This window comes from Heterodontus francisci, chromosome 32 (genome assembly GCF_036365525.1).
Source record: "Heterodontus francisci isolate sHetFra1 chromosome 32, sHetFra1.hap1, whole genome shotgun sequence".
Classification (NCBI taxonomy): domain Eukaryota; kingdom Metazoa; phylum Chordata; class Chondrichthyes; order Heterodontiformes; family Heterodontidae; genus Heterodontus; species Heterodontus francisci.
Genome location: NC_090402.1, coordinates 13,856,158 through 13,877,823, shown reverse-complemented (window position 1 = coordinate 13,877,823; position 21,666 = coordinate 13,856,158). Strand labels below are relative to the sequence as shown.

The window sequence follows — 21,666 nt, the reverse complement described above, 5'->3', positions numbered from 1 at the left end:
AGGAATGCACTGTCTTTCTCTAGTTCCATTATCCACTGGTCAAAACATATATTTAAATGTTTTACCCAGTTACCGATATGGCCAGTTATACTTCTCTATATTAGTTTCAGAATAAAAATCCTCCAACCAGGTTTTTTTTAATAACCAACAAAATTATTGATTTATTATAAAACAGGACTTGTTCAATAAAGATACAAAGCTTATTAAGACACCGTTTGAAATATGAAAGTATAAATATCTACCCTTCTAAAATAACCTAACACACACATACATCGGTTAAAGAGAAAAATAAAGAAAAATGAAAAACCTGGCTCGGCAGAGATCAACATTTTAAAAAAATACTTTGACCATGTTATTAACAATTCTTGAACAAAATGGATAAGAAATGGAATGTTCCAGAAGGCCTTTGGTCTGGTGTCCGGGTACACTTAGACAGCTGTCACTGGGATCTTTCTGGAGCAGTTCTGTTCAGGAGACATTGAAGTGTAGGCTTGCAGGCTTTTCAGGAGAATTACTGCATCAGTGGTTTCAGCTATCACACTGGATTCTCAGAAGATTTTTCAAAACAGGTGGCAAAAGATGATTGGGTGGCTTCTCTGTCAGCAGGATACATACCAACTGAACATTCAAACAGTCCAAACCAAATCATGAAACCAAAGTTCCCGACAACCATAAACCTAGACATGTGACTTCTCTGTAAACAACTCTAATAACCAGCAAGGATCCTTATGTTTATTTAACACTTCATTGTCTCTTCCAGTAAGTGATTTTTTAAAAATCCAAAGTGTCCTTCCAGTAACCTTCTAAAAAAAAACAAAGCCAGGCATCTCCTCAGCCTTTCAAATGAACCAATTTTCACAATCTTTTAACAAGAGTCCTCAAAAAATATTAATAATGGAAGCACCTTCATGACAAGAGATACATCAGGATATAGAGCGGGACATTGTTGTTTGCAGTCTTTGTGATCCAGAGTGTATTCTAATGAGATTGTTTCTGTGCATCTGCAGAGATCCCCTCAATCACTGTGCCGAATCCAGTCGTGCTCGCTGTGGTCACGGAGGTGGCATCGCTGCAATGTCAAACTGCAGGAGTCCCGCAGCCTGAGGTCAGATGGTACAAAGGTATTGCCAACGCAATCGGTGGGGAATTTACTGGACACAATTGCACAACCTGCTGTTCTTGTGCTGTTAGTGGAGTGAGCAGTACAGCATCTGTGTCAATTAAAATGCAAATGTGCAACACCATGTGTGCTGTGCCTGGCATGTTGAACAAGCAAATCTTTTAAATTAATGAGGAGTACTAAGGGTACATCAGTCAGCAGAATATTGAGGTTACTGAGGATCATGGGGACACGACAGCATTACTCAGGGTCAAACCGGAGTACAGTATTATTCGGGGTCAGTCCGAAATATAGTATTACTCGGGCTCAATCCAGAGGACAGTATTACTCAGGGTCAATCCGGAGTACAGTATTACTCGGGGTCAATCCAGAGTACAGTATTACTCGGGCTCAATCCAGAGGACAGTATTACTCAGGGTCAATCCAGAGGACAGTATTACTCAGGGTCAATCCGGAGTACAGTATTACTCAGGGTCAATCCAGAGGACAGTATTACTCGGGGTCAATCCAGAGTACAGCATTACTCAGGGTCAATCCGGAGTACAGTATTACTCGGGGTCAATCCAGAGGACAGTATTACTCAGGGTCAATCCAGAGTACTGCATCACTGGGGGGTCAATCCAGAGGACTGTATTACTCAGGGTCAATCCAGAAGACAATAACACTCAGGCTCAATCCAGAGGACAGTATTACTCAGGGTCAATCCGAAGTAGAGTATTACTCAGGGTCAATCCGGAGTACAGCATTACTTGGGCTCAATCCAAAGTACAGCATTACTCGGGCTAAATCTGGAGTACAGCATTACTCGGGGTCAATCCAAAGGACAGTATTACTCAGGGTTAATCCGGAGTACAGCATTACTCAGGGTCAATCCGGAGTACAGTATTACTCAGGGTTAATCCGGAGTACAGCATTACTCAGGGTCAATCTGGAGTACAGTATTACTCGGGGTCAATCCAGAGGACAGTATTACTCAGGGTAAATCCAGAGTACAGATTTACTCAGGGTCAATCCGGAGTACAGCATCACTGGGGGGGGGGGGTCAATCCAGAGGACTGTATAACTCAGGGTCAATCCAGAGGACAGTAACATTCAGGCTCAATCCAGAGGACAGTATTACTCAGGGTCAATCCAGAGTACAGCATTACTCGGGGTCAATCCAGAGTACAGCATTACTCAGGGTCAATCCGGAGGACAGTATTACTTGGGTTCAGTCCAGAGTACAGTATTACTCAGGGTCAATCCAGAGGACAGTATTACTCAGGGTCAATCCAGAGGACAGTATTACTCAGGGTCAATCCAGAGTACAGCATTACTCAGGGTCAATCCAGAGGACAGTATTACTCAGGGTCAATCCAGAGGACAGTATTACTCAGGGTCAATCCAGAGTACAGTATTATTCAGGGTCAATCCAGAGGACAGTATTACTTGGGGTCAATCTGGAGTACAGCATCACTTGGGGTCAATCCAGAGTACAGCATTACTGAGGGTCAATCCAGAGTACAGCATTACTCAGGGTCAATCCAGAGTACAGCATTACTCAGGGTCAATCCGGAGTACAGCATTACTCAGGGTCAATCCGGAGTACAGCATTACTTGGGGTCAATCCGGAGTACAGAATTACTCAGGGTCATTCCGGGGTACACAATTACTCGGGGTCATTCCAGAATACAGTATTACCCGGGGTCAATCCGGAGTACAGTATTACTCAGGGTCAATCCAGAATACAGTATTACTCGGAATCAATCCGGAGTACAGTATTACTCAGGGTCAATCCAGAATACAGTATTACTCGGGGTCAATCCGGGGTACAGAATTACTCAGGGTCAATCCGGAGTGCAGCATTACTCGGGGTCAATCCGGAGTACAGTATTACTGAGAGTCAATCTGGAATACAGTATTACTCGGGGTAAATGTGGAGTACAGTATTACTTGGGGTCAATCCGGAGTACAGTATTACTCGGAGTCAATCTGGAATACAGTATTACTCGGGGTAAATCTGGAGTACAGAATTACTCGGTGTCAATCTGGAGTACAGAATTACTCGGGGTCAATCTGGAGTACAGCATTTGGAGCAACAATGTATGGCACTATGGCTCTTGAATAGGGAGAATCTGTTCCTATTGGTGGGAGGGTCAAGAAACAATGGATACTATTTAAGATGGTTGGCTAAAGAAGCAGGTGTGACATGAGGAAACGTGTTTTTATGCAGCGAGTGGTTAGTATCTGGAATTCCTTGCCTGAGAGTGTGGTGGAGGCAGATTCAATCATGGCTTTCAAAATGGAATCTGATAATTATCTAAAGAGAAAAAATTTGCAGGATGACGGGGAAAAGGCAGGGTACTAGCTGAATAGCTCTGACAGAGAGCCAGCACAGATACGATGGGCCGAAAGGCCACCTTCTGTGCTGTAACTATTCTATGATTCTACATGGTTTCAACCCCCTACCCCTTGGTGTTCTCAATCTTTGTTGTGTTACTGTGCAGAATCAAGATGCTTTCTGATCAGACACAAAATAAAATCAAGTGAGAATCATTCTCAGGATGTGGTATCAGGTTCCTGGAGGGCTGAGAACAAACTGCCCATCTAAATAGTTGCAACAGTGTTCTTTGGGGAATGGGGAAAAATGCTTTGTGTGCACTAATGGCACTGAACTGTATTTCTGAGTAGGTGATCTGGAGCTGAACCTGGTCCCGTTTGCAGAGGTTGATCCAGTGCACGGCACACTGAAGATGAAGGAGGTTCAGGAGATGGATGCTGGAGAGTACACCTGTGTGGCAACCAATGAGGCTGGCACTTCCTCTGCCATGGTCATGTTAGATGTTGGTTGTAAGTTACAAAATGCACATTTTAATAGCTCGTCACAAACTGGTTCTGCGCCGGTCTTGTTTTTTTTCTTTCATGATGTGTGTGTTGCTGGCCAGGCCAGAATTTGTTGCCCATCCCTAAATGCCCTTGAACTGAGTGGCTTGCTAAGCCATTTCAGAGGGCAGTTAAGAGTCAACCACTTTGCTCTGGGTCTGGAGTCACATGTAGGCCAGACCAGGTAAGGACGGCAGATTTCCTTCCCTAAAGGACATTAATGAACCAGGTGGGTTTTTACAATCAATAATAGTTTCATGGCACCATTACTGAAACTTACTTTTAATCCCAGATTTTTAATTAATTGAATTTAAATTCTACCAGCTGCCGTGGTGGGGTTTGAACCCATATCCCCAGGCCATTATCCTGGGTCTCTGGATTACTAGTTCAGTGACACGACCACTGTGCCACCGTCTCCTCTTGTCTGATCATTAATTGAAGATGTTATCAATGTTAGTGAGCTGACCCTGATATATTCCCATCTCCTTTTCCCCAGCTGCCCCTCGGTTCTCAGACATCCCCTCTGATGTCTCCGCGACTATTGGTAAGAATGTGACATTGACGTGCAGCGCAGTAGGGAACCCTGCACCACAGGTCACCTGGCGACGACTTGACGGACAGTCCATCTTCACCAAACCTGATTCGGTGAGCCTTGTTGGCCAGCTGGAGACTGGCAGCCTGTTCATAGAGAGTAAGTACAGGAGATTCTATATGAACTATTGAGCTTTTCCCCTATAATTTTTAAACTGACAAGTGACTCCAGTTTTCTATCTTATGTGGGCCATACAATGAAGCTCATGCAGAAGGCAGTCTGAAATGAAAGACCTTTTAAAATCCATTAAGAAGGAGCTAGTAGAACAAGCTATTGGGATCTTCGAATATTCCCTTGTCAACTGTAAGAGACAGAGTGAAACAAGCAAAGTAAATTGAGATTGTTTCAAACTCACTTCACGTAGGATCTTTACATTCAGCAGGGAGAGGCTGTATCCCTCCACTGCAGCTTGCATTCAAACCCAGGATCCATAACTTCATACACAAGGTCCTACCTTGTCAAACAGTGCCATTCCCCAGAAAACAACTTGGACAAAAAAAAAAGAGAAAAACAGAAAATCATATAATGTGGAATGTTGATTAAGTGAACAAAAAACCCAGTCTCAATAATCTCATAAAATAAATCTAGGTGGTTTATAGTGAAGGTACGCAGAGACCCATTTCTGCTTAATTACACTTATTAATAACCATAGATTAAAGCATTCACATGTCGTAAGTCAGCTGTGCTGCCTGGTTCTATCCCTAACTGGTACTGGATTTACTCCTTTTCTTTGCCTTTCTGCAGGTGTGTGGTTGGATGATGAAGCCAGGTATGTTTGTGAGGCACAGAACAAGTTTGGAGTGATCCGTGCAGAGGTGGCCCTGACTATCACTGGTCTTGGTGAGTCACAGAATGTCATCGTGTAGAAACAAGTCTGTTGGCCCATTAGATCTGCTTCAGTCTTTTCCTCATAGGAGCGACCTAATCCAACTCTCCCATACCTTTCTAATGTTTCTCTTCTTCAAGCAAACATCTAATTCCATTCAGAATTTTTGGCCTCTGCTTTAAGAGTGATTTGTGGCAGAGAAGTCCACATTTTAACCAACTTCTGTGTGAAGAATATTTCTCCAGCTTCACCTTTCATTACTTTCGCAATTGCTTTAAATTTATGTCCTTTTATTCCCACCCCAATGACCGGTGAAAACAAGCTATCACTATTCACCCAACGTGATTTTGATGACCTCTGTCGGGGCACCCGTAACCTTCTCAGCTCTAGTGAAAAAAGCCTTAACATCTCGAGTCTCTCTTTCTGATCGAAACTCCTCATCCCTGGTAACACCCTAGTGAATCAGCACTGCAGCTATTTCTATTGTTGCTATATCCTTCTGATAATTGGGTGACCAAAGCTCTACACAATGTACTAACTACAGACGAGCTAAGAAGTGGCCACAGGTTGGAGTCTTAAGCAGTGGAGTGAGGGCAATGCAAATAGAGGTTCACAGTGTGTTTGACCGTGCCTTATCTCGTTGCACGCAGAGTATTATAACTCTTACTCTTCGCCTTATCAGTACATACATTCCACATGCAGAGGGAAAAGAAACCAGATTTTGCACTGGATGCGAAGGAGGAGATATATTTCTGTTGTAAATCGGTTCCGACCCATTCTGCCTTTTCCATTAGTTCTGGTAAATGGAAAGTGATTATTTAAATACCAGCAGAATTCTGGCAGGGTGGCAGCAAATTTTAGTGACTGCTTGGGCAGAATGGGGACGGTGACATATTCTTCTGTTCGTTTTTATGCCATTGGGGTATTTTACACGAGGGGCACAGGCATTTCTCTCAAACCAAATGTTCAGTTTGACGTTTGACTCACATGATACCCGTGGTACTCTGTATTTTGTTGGTCAGCTCTGCAGTCATCTTTGCATCTAAACTCCTCCCTTGGGTAAATACCTAGATTTTTATTAGAAGTTAAAATGAAATAATTGTGGATTATTTCACAAAACAATAACTCCCTTTTTGTTCAGGTTAGGTCAATAAGCCATTTTTTAAAAATGAGGAAGTGATATCTGTATAGCAACAAGGCTGGACTGAGAAGAGGAGCCACCTGGAGACTGTGTAGAATGAGAGGGTTTCGTGTGAGGCACTACAGAGGGGAGATTGTAGTAAAAACACCGTTCTTCCTCTCTGGTTGTGATGCTGGAATTTATTGATCAAAAATAATGGTTTAATCAGTCATGAAATTTTGAATAGATGATGTATTACTTCAATGTCCTTCTGTTTTCCTCTAAAGTCGCCCCTGAAGTTGTAGAAAGTGCCACAGTTGTCAATGTGCTGGAGGGTCGGTCATTGACATTACCATGTGTTGTCCTGGCTGGTAATCCCTTCCCTGAACGTTACTGGTTAAAAGACAACCAGCTGGTGAGTACGTTCCGAGAGACATTTCCCATCTTGAGACCTCCTTCTTTGTGCTTTCAGTTATCGCAAAATACAAAGCCTGAGCTATTTATTTGTATTTCTTTTCCTCAATGCCTCTTTTTATTCCTCCTCCTGAACTCTTCCCTTTCCACAGTCTCCCTTGGGTTGAGGGAGGATGTGCGAAAGGTGAATGAAGATGACGGTCTTGATTTTGAGACCCAGCTGGGGCCGGGATCGGTGGCAGCCGGGTGCTGCTGGCCGGCGTGCTGGTTCCCCAGTTCCATCCAGACGTGCCCGGGCCATTTTTTGCGGAGGTGGGAATGGCGGGGGTGGGGGGGTGGGTGGGGAATGGGGTGGCAGATCTACCAGCCCGCATATGGCAGGTGCCTGGTTAAGGTAACTAAAGGCCTATTAAGGCCTGTTAATGCAGGCCGACTGGAATTTCCCAGTCAGCTTCCAGTTTCCCGCAGGCAGTGGGGTCCTGTTCAACTGCTTGGAGGTGGCCTTCCGGCAGCAGACCTGGGGTGGGGGTTGTGTGGAGGTGATGGGGAGCACTCCAGGCAGGCGTGGAGGCCCTTGCTACCTGCCTGGATGCTGGAGCAGCCACAGGCCGCATTGGTGAGAAACTCCAACCCTCCCCACCACCAAAGTGGTAGCCTGGTTGTAAAAGCCATTTTTATTTTTAATTTTAAGAAGTTGGAGAGAGGGTGTCTCTATGCTGAAGACATCACAGCCTGCTGTTCCTTTCAAGCTGGAAGGCCTCTGATTGGTCCACCAGCTTTGAGAGCCTGCCCACCGCCCTTAATGGGACACCCCAGTGAAAATCGGAGCTTGTGACTGTTCCCCCTGGGAGGGGGATTGAGACCTTGAAGCAGTCCCGATCTCCGTTTCCCACCCCCGGAGGGAAAATCCTGCGGGATATTTCTCTCCAGAAGGAACAAGTGTCATCTTAAGATGGCTTGTGCATTTCCTAGTGATAGGACCGAATATGCATTGCCAATGGCCTAGGAATAGGATTGCTGTCTATTCAGCTGCAGTAATGGTGCATGACATGGGAAACTCAGGGAGAGAATGAGGGAGAGGGGATATATCAAATAACTTGATTGCAAAATGAGGGCCCTCATGTCTGCTGTTAAAGGGCTTGTAATGCAGTGGGACGTCATAGTTGAACCCGATTCCATTCACCCAACGCTGGCTCTGGGGGTTAAGGCCAGTTGTAGTACCCGAGTTGATGTCCTTGGTGAGATAAGACATCTCTGTACAGACCAACAATCTAATCTGGAGCTTCTGGTTTGAATGACTTGGTGCCAGATTTTACAATGCCTTTATTCACATGGCCATGGGGAGAGCTCAGTTTTGGAGGTAGCCCAATGAACGAACGTAATACCAGTTTCAGCCTGAGCTGTACATATCAGGAAGACCCGTGCTTTTGTGCCCAGATTCTAACTACCTCAACTGGGGAAGCAGATGCTACAATGAGACTCCATTGTGTGGTCAGGGGAGGGAAAATGTGTAAACATTCTTGCTCCTGATTACTGTGCAGTGAGACCCATTGGAAAGTTGACGTGTGGAAGTCAGGTGTGGCTGTGGGACCCTCTATGATCAAACGGTTGGCCAACAATATTATAAAAGAGATTTGCAGGTTGAATGAGGTACCAGAAGTAACTGTCAGGAGGAGTCAGCATATCAGGAGAGGAAGTAAAAACAAGATAAGGGGACCTGGAATACAAAACACAGAAACCTATCCTGCCCCACTGACTACACAGAGCGCAATATAGTTCTTAATCTCTTAGAGAGTTTATGCAGTATTCCCTTCTTCCTTCCCTACAGCTAAGTTTGGACAGGCGTCTGTCAATCCGAAGTGATGGCAGTTTCCATATTGAGAGAGCAGAGCAAGGAGATGCTGGGAAATACATGTGCACCATCCGAAATGTAGTGGGATTTGTTGATAAGACCATTACAGTGTACGTACATGGTGAGTAGTGTGGAGAGGGATGTGGCAATTACTTTTGCAAAGGTTTCTACTTTCATTGTGGTGCTGTCAATATCAGTGAGGATGTTGTCCTCTTACTTATTATTTGTGCAAACAGGAATCCACTCAGAATGGTTCTCCCTGCTGGCAACTAGTGGTTTGAGATGCCCCTCTCTTTTCACACTGTCTCCACATGAGGAAGCAGTTGTTGCTTCAGGAGATGGAGTGATGAGCATCAATCTGCAACTCCTGGTGTAGCCTCTTAGTGTTCGAGTGTCCCTACGTGGCCGAGAAAACTGCACATTTCTGGAGTTAGCGAAAGTGAACAGAAAATAAACAAAAGGAGGTTAAATTGTAATCAGTTTATACCATAGCATCTTGATAGTGGGGTTCCCTCTTTAACATGGAGCAGATCGCTGAAAATAATCCCCCGGAGGGATGGATGGGACTTTCATTTGAACACTTCCTCTAGAGTGCAGTATCCTGCTCCCTGATGGAACTGGAGGAACTCTAGCTTGCATGGTCAGTGGTCCTCCTTTAGCGAAACTGTGGGGTGGGGGCTGCACCCTTGCACAGCCAGACTGTGGTAGCACTGGATGAGTTCTGGTGGTTTCTGCAGCTGTAGCCATTGTAGCTGGTGATGACTGAAGAATTTGGAAGATGGTGATGTGAAATGGAATGGTAAAGGATGATTGGCAGTACTGGGGGGTTGAAGCAACACGTACTGACAATGTCCAGTTTCTTCTAGTCTATATGATTAATTACCAACCTCAACTGGGTCGTCAAAGGAAGCACTGAATTGCGGAATCTCTTCATCCTCAAAGGAAGGAGGGAAATTCAGAGGGTGGTCCGTGCAGAACTGTTGTCATGTAAATTCCTGGGGCTCAGCACCAGAGAAGTTCCTCGGGAGTCGGTCAACAAGGAAGGCCACAGGGATACTGACCGATGGCCCGAGAAAGAATGTGCAGAACATTATTTATAACTGTAAATTATTAATAATATCAATTTGCCTGTGTATTTTTTATAGTACTTCCGTCAATTAAACCTGGGCGCACTTTTTTTATCACTGATGAGGGAGTAGCAGTCACTCTGCTGTGTGAATCCAGCGGTGTTCCAAAACCAACAATCGTCTGGTCCAAGGTACGGCCTAACCATAGGACATTGTCTAAAAAAATAGTCATATCGCTGATTCCTTACACAGGTTAACATGTGTATAAAGGCAATTGAAAGAGTCTGAACCTACAAGCTGTGCTGTAGACTTTGCCGTCCCATTATAGAAAGGAGGTAAAAGCAATTGAAAAGGTGCAGTGTAACTTCACAAGGATGTTACATGGATCGAAAGTTACTATTTTGAAGAGAGGCTTGAGAAATTGGGGCTTCTTTCACTCGGGTTGAGAATGTTAATATCAAATGTATGGTTTCCCTGGTCTGGGTGTAGTGAGATTGGGGGCTGGATTTTAAGAGGTCCTTAATGTCGTGATACATGGCAGGTGGAGGGCAAGGTTCTGAAGATGGCTCCAGATGAGGCCCACCACGGACCTCGGCGCCGGCAGGGCCTGGCCTGATCCTCCTGACGGTGACGAGTCTCTGTGGTGGTCCCCCTGCCACTGGGTGAGGGGATCACAATTTCAATATTCAAATCAGTAAAATTAATGAACTTAAATATATTCACCCATGAGCTTGAGGGCTCGCCCCGAACTTCGGCGCGGCTGCCGGCGCTCCCGCGCCTTCAGATCCCCGTCCGGGGAAACAAGGTGTGACATTGGTAGGGAGTGGGGGAGGAGGTAAGTTTGTCAGTGTGGGGAGGGGGGGGGGAGGGGGTCAGTGGAATGGGGTCAAATAAACATCATGGGTGTAGGGGATGATGGGAAGGGTTGTACTTTGGGAGAAGGTCAGATGTGTTTTGGTGGGGGGGAGGGCAAATAGTTATCATAATTGTTATTGGGGGGGTGGGAAAGAGGCAAAAGAAATGTATTTATTTAATTTTGGTGTATATTTCTTTAAATATTTAAATTTGCCAGCAGGGCTGGCTGCTCTTTAAAAATCGCAAGCGTCTGCACGCAGGCAGCCTACCTCATTACCCGCCCTTTCCACACGACTGTGGGGGGGGGTGGGCCACCCCGTCTATTTAAATGAGCCACTGCGCTTAAGATCGTGGCAGCTCTTTGGTCTGTGGCTCACGTGGGCGGACCGCCATCTTTCAGCTTGCTGCCGCAATTGGCAGTGAGATCATAAAATCCCTCCCTGGGTGGTAAATGTAGTGGAGTGTTCCATACTCACAATACTGACACCCTGATCAGTACGAAAACTCAATATAATATTGTGGGAGGCATTAAGTAGCAGTCAAGTCCTTCCCCCCGAGGGGAGAGAGGGCAGACCAGAGGAATAGTCCTCCTACTCACTCTGCAACCCAGCCCACAGGGTTTCTCTCTCTTTCCAGTAGCTAGTTCTAAGATGGTCTGATTCCAGTGAACTGCAGCCAACAGCAGACAGGCAGTTCACCTCTTGGGTATAGATGATCCAACCATCGAGAAACTGATGCCACCGTGGACGCAACACATCAGTTATTGGACTAAAGGCTCCTGCTACAGAAAGCTTAATCTGCAGAAGCTGTCTGTGATCTGATAATCAGGTGTGAAATTGGGCCTCCATTGGAATCTGACGGACCTACCTGATAACAAATTAAAACCAGGAGAGTAGAACATGACAGGCCACATCCTGCGTCGAGAATGAGAAAGCATTGAAGTAAATGTGCTAATGCATTAACAGAGGCTTTGCTGCAGCTCAGACCCAGAAGTGATGCACGGGGTAAAGAGACCAGCAGGTGGGGAAGGGAGGTCACAGGGATTGCTGTTAGAAACATTTTTCTTCTGAAAATTTGAACGATTACGCATTCATTGTTTTTTAATGTACTCTCCAGGGAAAAGAACTCTTGCCTCGACACGAACCACAGCGTTACGTTGATGCAAGTGGGAGCCTCCTGATCCCATCTCCATCGTCCGAAGATTCTGGAGTCTACGTCTGCACTGCTACCAATGTAGCAGGGTTTACCAGCAAGGAAATGCAGCTGCTTGTCCACAGTAAGGAGACTATTCATAGTAAGAGTTGTTTGGTGGTACAGAACTTGAGTATTGCTGAAAACAGAGACATTGGGCTGAATTTTACTGGCCCCCTCGATGCCACCAGTCGCGACGTGGGGGCTGGTAAAATGTTGCGGGGAGAGGCCTGACTCTACCTGCGACATCGAGAAGGGCCCACCGCATATCACTGGCGGGGCGGGGGGATCTCGGTGTCCACCCCCCCCACCCTCCACACAGTGCCTGGCAGTGGGCCCTTCATCTGCATAGTTAAATTGACATTAATTACATTCAAATGAACTTACCTCTGCATGGAGTTCTGAGGGGTGAACCTGGTGGGGAGGGGGGAGTAATAGAAATTTCAGGGCAGGAGGGGTGGAGGACCGGGGAAATCAATTTCTATTGGATGTGGGGATGGTGGGATGGGGTTATAGGCCAAATGTTATAAGTTTAAGGGGTAAAGTTCGGGTAAGGAAAAAGGATGCGTCGGTCATTTCGGGCATTGGGGAGGGGCGATCCACATATTTCGTATTGTTTAATAAAAATTTGATGCTGCTGCCGGTTTAAAAATTTAAATTAATTCTAAGGGCTGAAAGCCCTTTAAAAATGGCGCTGGCGGTGCCGGACGCCGTTGCCGGGGATGCGGAGGCCGTCCCTACACATCATCGGGGGCAGCCGTTCCGCCCCCACTATTTAAGTGAGCATCCGCGCAAAATATCGCAGGGGCTCCTCGGCAGCTGCTGAATACGGGCAACCCGCCGAGTTCATTGGGTGCTGCCGCGGAGAGCAGCGCCCGAATAAAATTCAGCCCATCATGTCAAAGCTTTTCGTCTTGCACTCATCAGGACAACACGCAAGAATACCAATGTAAGGGAAAGCAACAAATTTATACTGTATGAGAAGAGAGTGCTGATTGGTTTGCAAGTGAACTCTGATTGGTAGAGGCATTGCCATGGAGAATACACCAGTTTATGGAAACTGACAGTTAACTGCCAAGCTTCGTTTGAAATTTAAACCAGGCAGCTTGAATCTGATAGGTCAAGGCATTGCCCTGAGGAATGAGCCAGCGAATGGTTGTCATTGATTTTGTTTAGCTGAAAAAGGCGCAATGTGTGTACATGTTCTTTATATCTGTGTATTAATAATTGTAGCTTCCAGTACATGCAAATGCGCCACACTGCAGACAGAAAGAACATGTACACACATTGTGCTTGTTTCAATTAAACAAAATAAGTGACAGCCATTCGCTGATTAATTCCTCAGGGCAATGCTTTGACCAATCAGAGTCAAGCTGCCTGGTTTAAATTTCAAACGAAGCCTGGCAGTTAACTGTCAGTTTTCAAAGACTGGGGCATTCTCCATGGCAACGTCGCTACCAATCAGAGTTCACTTGCCAACCAATCAGCACTCTTTTCTCATACAGTATAGATTAGCAATGTTATAGTTAGACCTATATACGGTGAGACCTGTCAAATCACATAATGTCACATACTACATTTACCCTACAAAGGGTTAAAGCGTATACTAGAGGGGCGATCTTAACTCCTACAAGGAACTGGCGGCGTGCTGGTGAGTACGTTAAAATTTCCAAAATCAGAAACCCAACCCCAACCTGCCTCCAACTCATCCACTCTGGCTTTTAACAGAGGTGCATTGGGGGAATGGGCGATTGACCTGCTCTCCAGAAGCAGGTCAGTTATTTAAATATGCTAATAAGGCTGAGTGCCTCAAATTTTATAATTTTGATTTTACATTTAATGGTTTTCCCAGGGCTTGGGAAACATGACAGCTAAAGGGAGGTGAGAATGGCTGGATCCAGCAAGTAAGTGCCTTTCCAGCACTGCTCGTGGGCCAAGAGGAGTGCTTCCCTCTGGTGCCCACCCAGCAAACCTGCCATGATCGGCCTCCCTCCCTGTGATCTGACGCCCCCCCCCCCCCCCAATCCTGACCCACCATGGCTTCAAACCCCCCACCCCATCCCTGCAATCTCCCTCGTCTCCCTCCCTTTGCTCCCAGGCTTCGACCTCCCAGCACAATCCTTTTCATCCACCAACCAGCCAGCTAACCTCTCAATCTGGTTGGGTCCCAGTCGGGAAATGGAGAAAGAACATTCAAATGAGGTCCCGTCATTAAGTTTGACAGGAGCTCGGTGTTACCCGTGTTTCTGGGCTTCCCGGCTGCTCAGTTTAGTTCCTCAACATTGAGTACAAAATTCACAGATCAAAATGAGTGGGATGAAAAGAACTGCAAACACCAGAAGGATTTAATATAATTGCGACTCTGCTATTAAATATATGTCTTGACTTAGAACTTTTTTTCTCTCTGCAGCGAAACCAAAGATTGATGGAATGAACCCTGACAATTTGGACGAGCCAATTGAAATCACTGCCATGGCTGGGACAGAGGTGACACTACCCTGTGAGGTTCAGGGATCCCCTCCCCCCATCATCAGGTGGAAGAAAGACTCCCGTCTGGTGCCGCTGATGTCAGCCAGGTAATGTATCTCCACAGTCCATGAAGACTTCTGGCTCATGTAGCAGAAAGGTACGCAACTCAGAGCCAAACTCCAGCAAAGTTATTAGCATTCTGGTGGCTGCTTCCATTTAAAGGTTTACCTTGGCTCTGTGGGTAACACTCTTGAATATGAGTCAAAATATCAGAGAGTCAAGTCCCAAAAGGGATCTGAGCATATAATCTTGGTTGACACTTCAATGTGGTATCAAGGGTGTGTTACATTGCTGGAGGTGCAGCCTTTAGGCACGAACCTTTAAACTGAGGTCCCATCTGCCTGCTAGGTGGCCATAAAAAAGGCCTCCTGATAGTATTCAAAGAGCAGGGAGTTCTCCTGGTGCCTTGGTCAACATTCCTCCCCTAACCGTTATTATCAAATCAGACTATTTGCTGATTCATTCATTTGCTGTCTGTGGGATCTTGCTATGCACAAATGGCTGCAGTTCTTGCCAACATAACAACAGCGATTGCACTTCCAAAGTAATCCATTGGTGGTGAACACTTTGCAACTTCCTGAGGGTGTGAAATGCATCCTTCCTTCCCTCCCCCAATTTTCTCCAGCCCTCTCCTAATTATCTTTACTCTGCGTCTGCAGTAGCTCACTCAGTATTGAAAGATTGAATGCATTCCACTGTAAAGTTAAAATATGCGCAGTGATCATGTTTCACTGTGTTCCATTAAAATGTGATACAGAAGTTAACTTCTTCAATGGATGTGTGTGGGAGAACCATGAAATCTATGATTAAAAACTTTACTTCGGGATAACTGAGGCAGGTTCTGGAGCTGGAGAAGGCTGTGCTATGAAATTAGGATTATATGGAAAGAATATGACTACTAGCCTGGTATACTTTCTCCTTTTACTGAGAGTGCATGCACACACACTCATCACTTACTCACTCATCTACATACTGTCTCCCACAGTGACTAGTCATCTCTTACTCCACAAACTTGCACAATCACATATCGTCCCTAATATTTAAAGGGTGTGAGTGGGGGTATGAGTTAGCAGTTGGGGGGGGTTGGAAATCCAGAAATACCAAGAGCGTGGAGGTCCTGCAAGAATTTAACGGGACTGTCAGGCGGGAAAGCTTGCAGTAGGCGGCTACAGCCATGGCCACTGCTGTCAGTCCCCAGCAATTGAGAAGAATGGGGCATGGTGGAGGGGTGGGGGGGCAGTGAGGAAGGAAGCTGGGGATTAGAGATCACTGGGACAATGTGGGGAACGGGGGGAGGTCACTGCGGTGGGGAGGGGGAGTGGGGATAGAGATTGCAGCAGAGGATTTGTTTGGGTGGGGGGGGGACACATTCCTTCTCCTCCTGGCCCACAAGCTGTGCTGGAAAATCAGTTACCTGCTGGGTGCAGAGGAGATTCACCAGGATGTTGCCTTGGCTGGAGCATTTCAGCTAGGAAGAGAGACTGGATAGGCTAGGGTTGTTTTCCTTAGGGCGGAGAAGGCTAAGGGGGGACCTTATTGAGGTATACAAAATTATGAAGGGCAGAGATAGGTTAGAGAGGAAGAAACTTTTTCCCTTAGCGGAGGTATCAATAACCAGGGGGCATAGATTTAAGGTAAGGGGCTGGAGGTTTAGAGGGGATTTGAGAAAAAATTTTTCACCCAGAAGGTGGTTGGAATCTGGAACGTACTGCCTGAAGGGGTGGTAGAGGCAGGAACCCTCACAACATTTAATAAGTATTTGGATGAACATTTGAAACGCCATAGCATACAAGGCTACAGGCCAAGTGCTGGAAAATGGGATTAGAATAGGTAGGCTTGATGACCGGTGCAGACACGGTGGGCCGAAGGGCCTGTTTCTGTGCTGCAGAACTCTATGGATCAGGCAGTTCTCACCTCCCTTTAGCTGCCGGTTTCCCTGTGCCTGTGAAACACGGCTGGCCAGTGTTTTATTTAAATGGCTCCCAAAATTTGAGGAACGCCGCCTCATTTAAATATTGTAACGATGCACTGACCCCTCCAGAGTGGGTTATTTGGATGTCCCCAAGCCATCATGTTTAAACCAGAGTAAACACGTTCACGGTGGGTTGTAGTTGGGTTGGGTGTCACATTTGTAACAGTATAACTCCCCGCCAAACCCAAACCCACCCGATCCCTGACCCTATCACACCCATTATGTGGGAGGGAGTTAAAATTGCCCCCGTAGTGTCTCACATTTGTATGTACAGGAAACATTTGTTATGTTGCCAGCAAAGAGCCATGTTATCAGCACCCGCCTTCCTGCATGCAGTTCTCTCTCCTGGCTAACAGTCTCAATCAATTCCCCACAGTTCTCTGACCTTTCACCTATCTATATAAATCTGCCTTAAGAGTATTTTTGTTCATTCTTCATTTGACTTTCCTCAGGAAACCATTCTGTAATCTAATTGAGCTATAAAACTGACGGTTTCAGATTTGACCGCAGAAATGACACGCAAATATTAATGCAAAGCAAGACTTTTGAATCTTACCCTAATCCTTGTGAGGCATCACTCCTCTCGCAGCCTAACGTCTCCTCCCACACCCTTTGATTGCCGGCATCTGACCTCTTGTGCAAATTTCCTTCCTCCTGTGATGGACGCTTTAAACCTCCTCAGCTTCACTTTCTGGGATTACCTCCCCAACTCTTTCTGCCTCCCTCCAACTTTTAAAAAACCTTTCTTTTTAACCAAGTTTTCCATCCCCCCTTCTAATCTCTGTTCCCATGGCTCAGCATTCTGTTATCTACTTTTAAATCCTTTCTATAAAGTACCTTGAGACATATTTTCACATTGAAGGTGCTATATAAATGCAAGTCAGTCTTGTTGGAGCATTGAGCATGGTTGTAGGGTGAGTTGAGAGTTTGGAAGCTGGAAGAAAGAGAGGGTTTACCTTGCAGGAGAGGTGTTAGAAGGACCTACTCAGGTATGGCAGGAGTTTTCAAATATTAGCTGGACCTTGGCTTTGGAGACAGTTAAGAGTTGCTGCAGCAAGAGTAATATTTATGGTACAAAGGGTGAAATTGAGTTTCTCCAGGGGTATCTCCAGCAGTCAAAGTGGGGAATGTCCAGCTGCGGCCAGAAGTAGGGTTGCCAACTCTCCAGGATTGCCCTGAAGTTTCCAGGAATCCAAGATTAATTTCCTGGACACTACTGCAGGCAGCCCAGGAGAAACAAAATCAGGTGTATTGTCAAAAAAAAAATGTGATTTAAAAAAAAATCTTTGAACGCTTTTCTTTAATCGTTATAAAAATATTGGAGCAGTGGGGGGAAACAAAAAAATGCTGTTTGGATGGTTGGAGGTGGGGGTGAGTTATGTGACAAAATCTCAAGAAACATGCCCAAGTTGAGTTGGCAACCCAAATCAGTGGAGACATTGAGACCAAGAATATCAACAGTTGAATGACTAAGGTGAAAGCAATCAATTGACCCGGGAGGGCTCAATACCAAAACATACTGGTTGCCTGACATGAGAATGCGTTTCATTTCCTTGCGTGAACATCCCTTAACTCAAGCTCAGATTTCACAAAGCAAAAGGAATTCTGAGTAATATCATGCCCTAGCCTGAAGTGAACTTGAATTTAAAGACAAGTGGGATCTGCCAATGCCTCACAATGAAAAATACCGACAGAAATGGGGGAAGTTGGTCAAAGGGAAGAAATTGAATCAACTGCCTTTCTCAGCAAAATCTTATATGGTCTATTGTGAAATAGTAATATGTGTTGACAGAAAGAAAATTGCAATTGATACTATTCAGTTATGTGGAGAAATTCGGCATTTCTTAGCAGAACCTTTCAGGAACACTCTATTTTAGGAATTTCATGCACTCTTGGGACTCCTTGCAGAGTGATGCAGACAGTATCAGCAATGACTGGTGAAGGTTACAGTACAGATGACTGAAGACTAAAGGGTTATAACCATTGAAGAACTGAAATTTAATGACTGTCATTACGCTTCAAAGGTACAAGAGTTGATTTCCCCAATCGGGTGCTCCCAATGAAGATTGGCCATCATATTAAGTACTCACCCTGCCTTCAGCTGCCAAGACCCTCAGCTCTGAAATTCCATTCCTAAACCTCTTCGCCTTTCTACATCTCTCCTCCTTTAAGACACTCCTTGAAAGTTATCTTTGACAAAACTTTTGATCACTTGTCCTAATATTTCCTTACGTGGCTTGGTGTAAATGTTTGTCTGATAATGCTCCTGTATGATATTTTACAATGTTAAAGGCACTATATAAATTAAAGTTGTGATTGTTATAAGATATCACAGGTTTTTTTCTGATGACTTAAGTGGCAAGTAGACACTAGGTATTTTCACCAGAGACAGTAGGAGGAAAGGGTCACGACTGAGTCTGTTCTTAGACACCATTTCATGAAGAGTGTTGTCAGAGGTGACATGAGCAAGTTCTGTTTGAGGTATCAAAAGGGGGGAGTAAAACAGAACTAAAAACAGAAGGGAGGAAAAATAAATGAAGATGAAATAACATCTGCTGATTTAAAATATCTTGCTATTGTCCATTTTGTCATGAAGCAAAATGACCTGCACAAACAGTGTCTGACTGTAATTAGAAAACGATCTGTGGTTTTGTTAAAAGTGGGGAGAGGTTTCCTGTGTTGGCAGAGTGATGTGGTAGTGATCTATATTGCCTACAGTAGTTTGTCAAGCCTGCATGGATCCCGAAAAATGCACTCTAATGTATAATAATGGAAAAAAATTCTTGGCATAGCTAAAAAGGAACAGATGTTTGGGTAGGGAATATCCAACCTGGAGCAGATATACAACTTAAGCCTTGTGTGTTGCTTTATGTGATTGGAGGGCGCAATGATAATGCGTTGCTTCTGTGGGCTGGATTTTACTTTAATGGTTAACAACTATTCTTTAATTATTATTACAATGAATTTTATGCTCATTAAGGTGCAGGATTTTAGTGCTGGGAAATGAAGCATTGTCCTGTTTTAAATACCCAGCATCAATGAGTGAGATTGCGAATTTAATGACAAATTAGGTAACAGTTTTGTAATGTGGGTTTCACCCATTAGGAACTGGTCGAGACTGCTGGTTTTCCTTGTTCTCTTTTCTAGTGCTGCCATACACATGCATACCCCTTAGCTGCCTTGATTGTAATCATAGAATTATAGAAATTCACAGTACGGAATGAGGCCCTTCAACCCATCATGCCCATGCCAGCTGACAAGTAGCCATCTTGCCTAATCCCAACTTCCAGCTCTTGGTCCGTAACCTTGTAGATTAAGACACTTCAAGTGCATACCAAAGTGCTTCTTAAATGTTATGCGGGTTTCTGATTCAAATTTAATTCAGGATCTCTAGTAAGAATACCCTTTCAGGATGCTCTAACATGGAACAAGATGACACTAACTTCAACATGAGTATTAGAGGGTTCTACATTAACATGTTGGAATCCTGACTTATTTTTGCAATCTCCTCTCTCATTCTTTTGCAGAACCTCAAAACGTGATCTTCCACAGCCTTTCCTTCTGCTAAACAAACTTGTTTCACCTAAGCACTGCTTTAATTACCTCATCTCTGTCACTCTTTGCTGATGCCCCGCACTATGTTCTTCCTGTAGCTCAATCCTTCCATTCACATTTCCGTCTTTCTTCCTACATTGCATCAACCAAACCCAGTACAATCTTTAAGGACACTGTCTCATTTTCCTCCTGGGCCAATGGAATTTCATCAAATCTAATCAACTAACAACTTTAAAAAGGAGCTGGAGAAACTCCTATTCATGAGTGGGAATTATAAAGGACAAAGTATAGTTCCAGATGATCAAACACTATTCTTACAACTGGAATGTCATCTGAGGAATGCAAGAGGGTGTCTTGAACTATGTTGGACTAATCAGTCAAACTCCCATGATACACAGGGAGTCAAGACAAAGCTTCAAGTCATGGAGGGTTAGAGGGTAGAAAATAATAAGACATGAGGTGAGGTACCACCGCAGAGACAGGGGATGAGAATAAGACAGAAGGGAAGGTGCGATGGGGTGGAGCATGAAGGGGAATATCGTATTGGGCGCACAAGATAGAAACAGATGGGGTGGGAAAAATGAAGTTAGAACATGGTTTGAGAAAGGTGAAAGGAAAGTGAACTAAAATTAACCAGGGAATGTAAGAGCAAAGTTGCAGTCTCAAGGTTGCACTGCTGGAACTAGTGACATAAGTACTTTGAGGAGGGGAGGGGAGCAGTGACGGGGAAGTGGAGGAGATGGGAGAGTGTGGAGGGGTGTAGGGTGTTGGGAAGTGGGAGATTGAGGGGAGGTAAGAGACTTGGGCAGAGCAAGAGAAAATGCGGAGGAGAAAAATTGGGGATAGAAAGGCGATTAAGCCACAGGGGAAAGTGGGCAAGAAAATGCCAAAGGAGATATGAGGGGAGTTGCAGGAAAGCAGCTGTGAGGGAAAAAGTGAGAAGAGAATGCGCAGAGAGGCTGGGGAAGGGGAGAGGGGGAAGAGGACAAGGGACAGGGAGAGGGTGAGAGGATGGGGAGGGGGGATGTGCAAAATGACTGGGGACAGGATAAAAGGGAAAAGCACATTTTAGTGGCAGCTTCACCCTGTGTCTTTGGGTATGTTAGACCAGAAACTTCTCTGGACCAGCCACATAAATACTATGGCTACAAGATCAGGTCAGAGGCTGGGTATTCTGCAGTGAGTAACTCACCTCCTGACTCCCCAATGCCTTTCCACCATCTAGAAAGCACAAGTCAGGAATGTGATGGAATACTCTCCACTTGTCTGGATGAGTGCAGTTCCAACAACACTCAAGGACCTGAACACCATCCAAGACAAAGCAACCCCATCCACCACATTAAACATTCAGCCCCTCCATCAGTGGCATGCCTTCGCTGCAGTGTGTACCATTTGAAAGATGCACTGCAATCTTCAACAGCACCTCACCAACCCACGACCTCTACCACCTAGAAAGACAAGGGCAGCAGTTGCATGGGAACACCACCACCTGCAAGTTCCCCTCCAAGCCGGACACCATTCTGACTTGGAACTATATTGCTGTTCCTTCACTGTTGCTGGATCAAATTCCTAGAACTGCCCCCCCTGCCACACCCCAACAGCACTGAGGGTGTACCTACCCCACATGCACTGCAGAAATTCAAGAAGGTGGCTCACCACCACCTTCTCAAGGCAATTAGGGATGGGCAATAAATGCTGGCCTAACCAGTGA

At 45.2% G+C, this 21,666-nt stretch overlaps 1 protein-coding gene across 1 annotated transcript in view; it reads left to right on the top strand.

Moving 5' to 3' along the window:
- Nucleotides 1-21,666, top strand: part of LOC137347460 (hemicentin-1-like) — a 331,927-nt gene that overhangs the window by 91,703 nt on the left and 218,558 nt on the right. Inside the window, exons 14-22 of the mRNA XM_068011904.1 lie at nucleotides 1,008-1,121; nucleotides 3,791-3,949; nucleotides 4,479-4,673; nucleotides 5,319-5,414; nucleotides 6,808-6,935; nucleotides 8,763-8,907; nucleotides 9,932-10,044; nucleotides 11,825-11,984; nucleotides 14,310-14,475. Of these exons, the coding sequence (XP_067868005.1) occupies nucleotides 1,008-1,121; nucleotides 3,791-3,949; nucleotides 4,479-4,673; nucleotides 5,319-5,414; nucleotides 6,808-6,935; nucleotides 8,763-8,907; nucleotides 9,932-10,044; nucleotides 11,825-11,984; nucleotides 14,310-14,475 (1,276 nt within the window). The remainder of the gene's footprint in view (nucleotides 1-1,007; nucleotides 1,122-3,790; nucleotides 3,950-4,478; nucleotides 4,674-5,318; nucleotides 5,415-6,807; nucleotides 6,936-8,762; nucleotides 8,908-9,931; nucleotides 10,045-11,824; nucleotides 11,985-14,309; nucleotides 14,476-21,666) is intronic.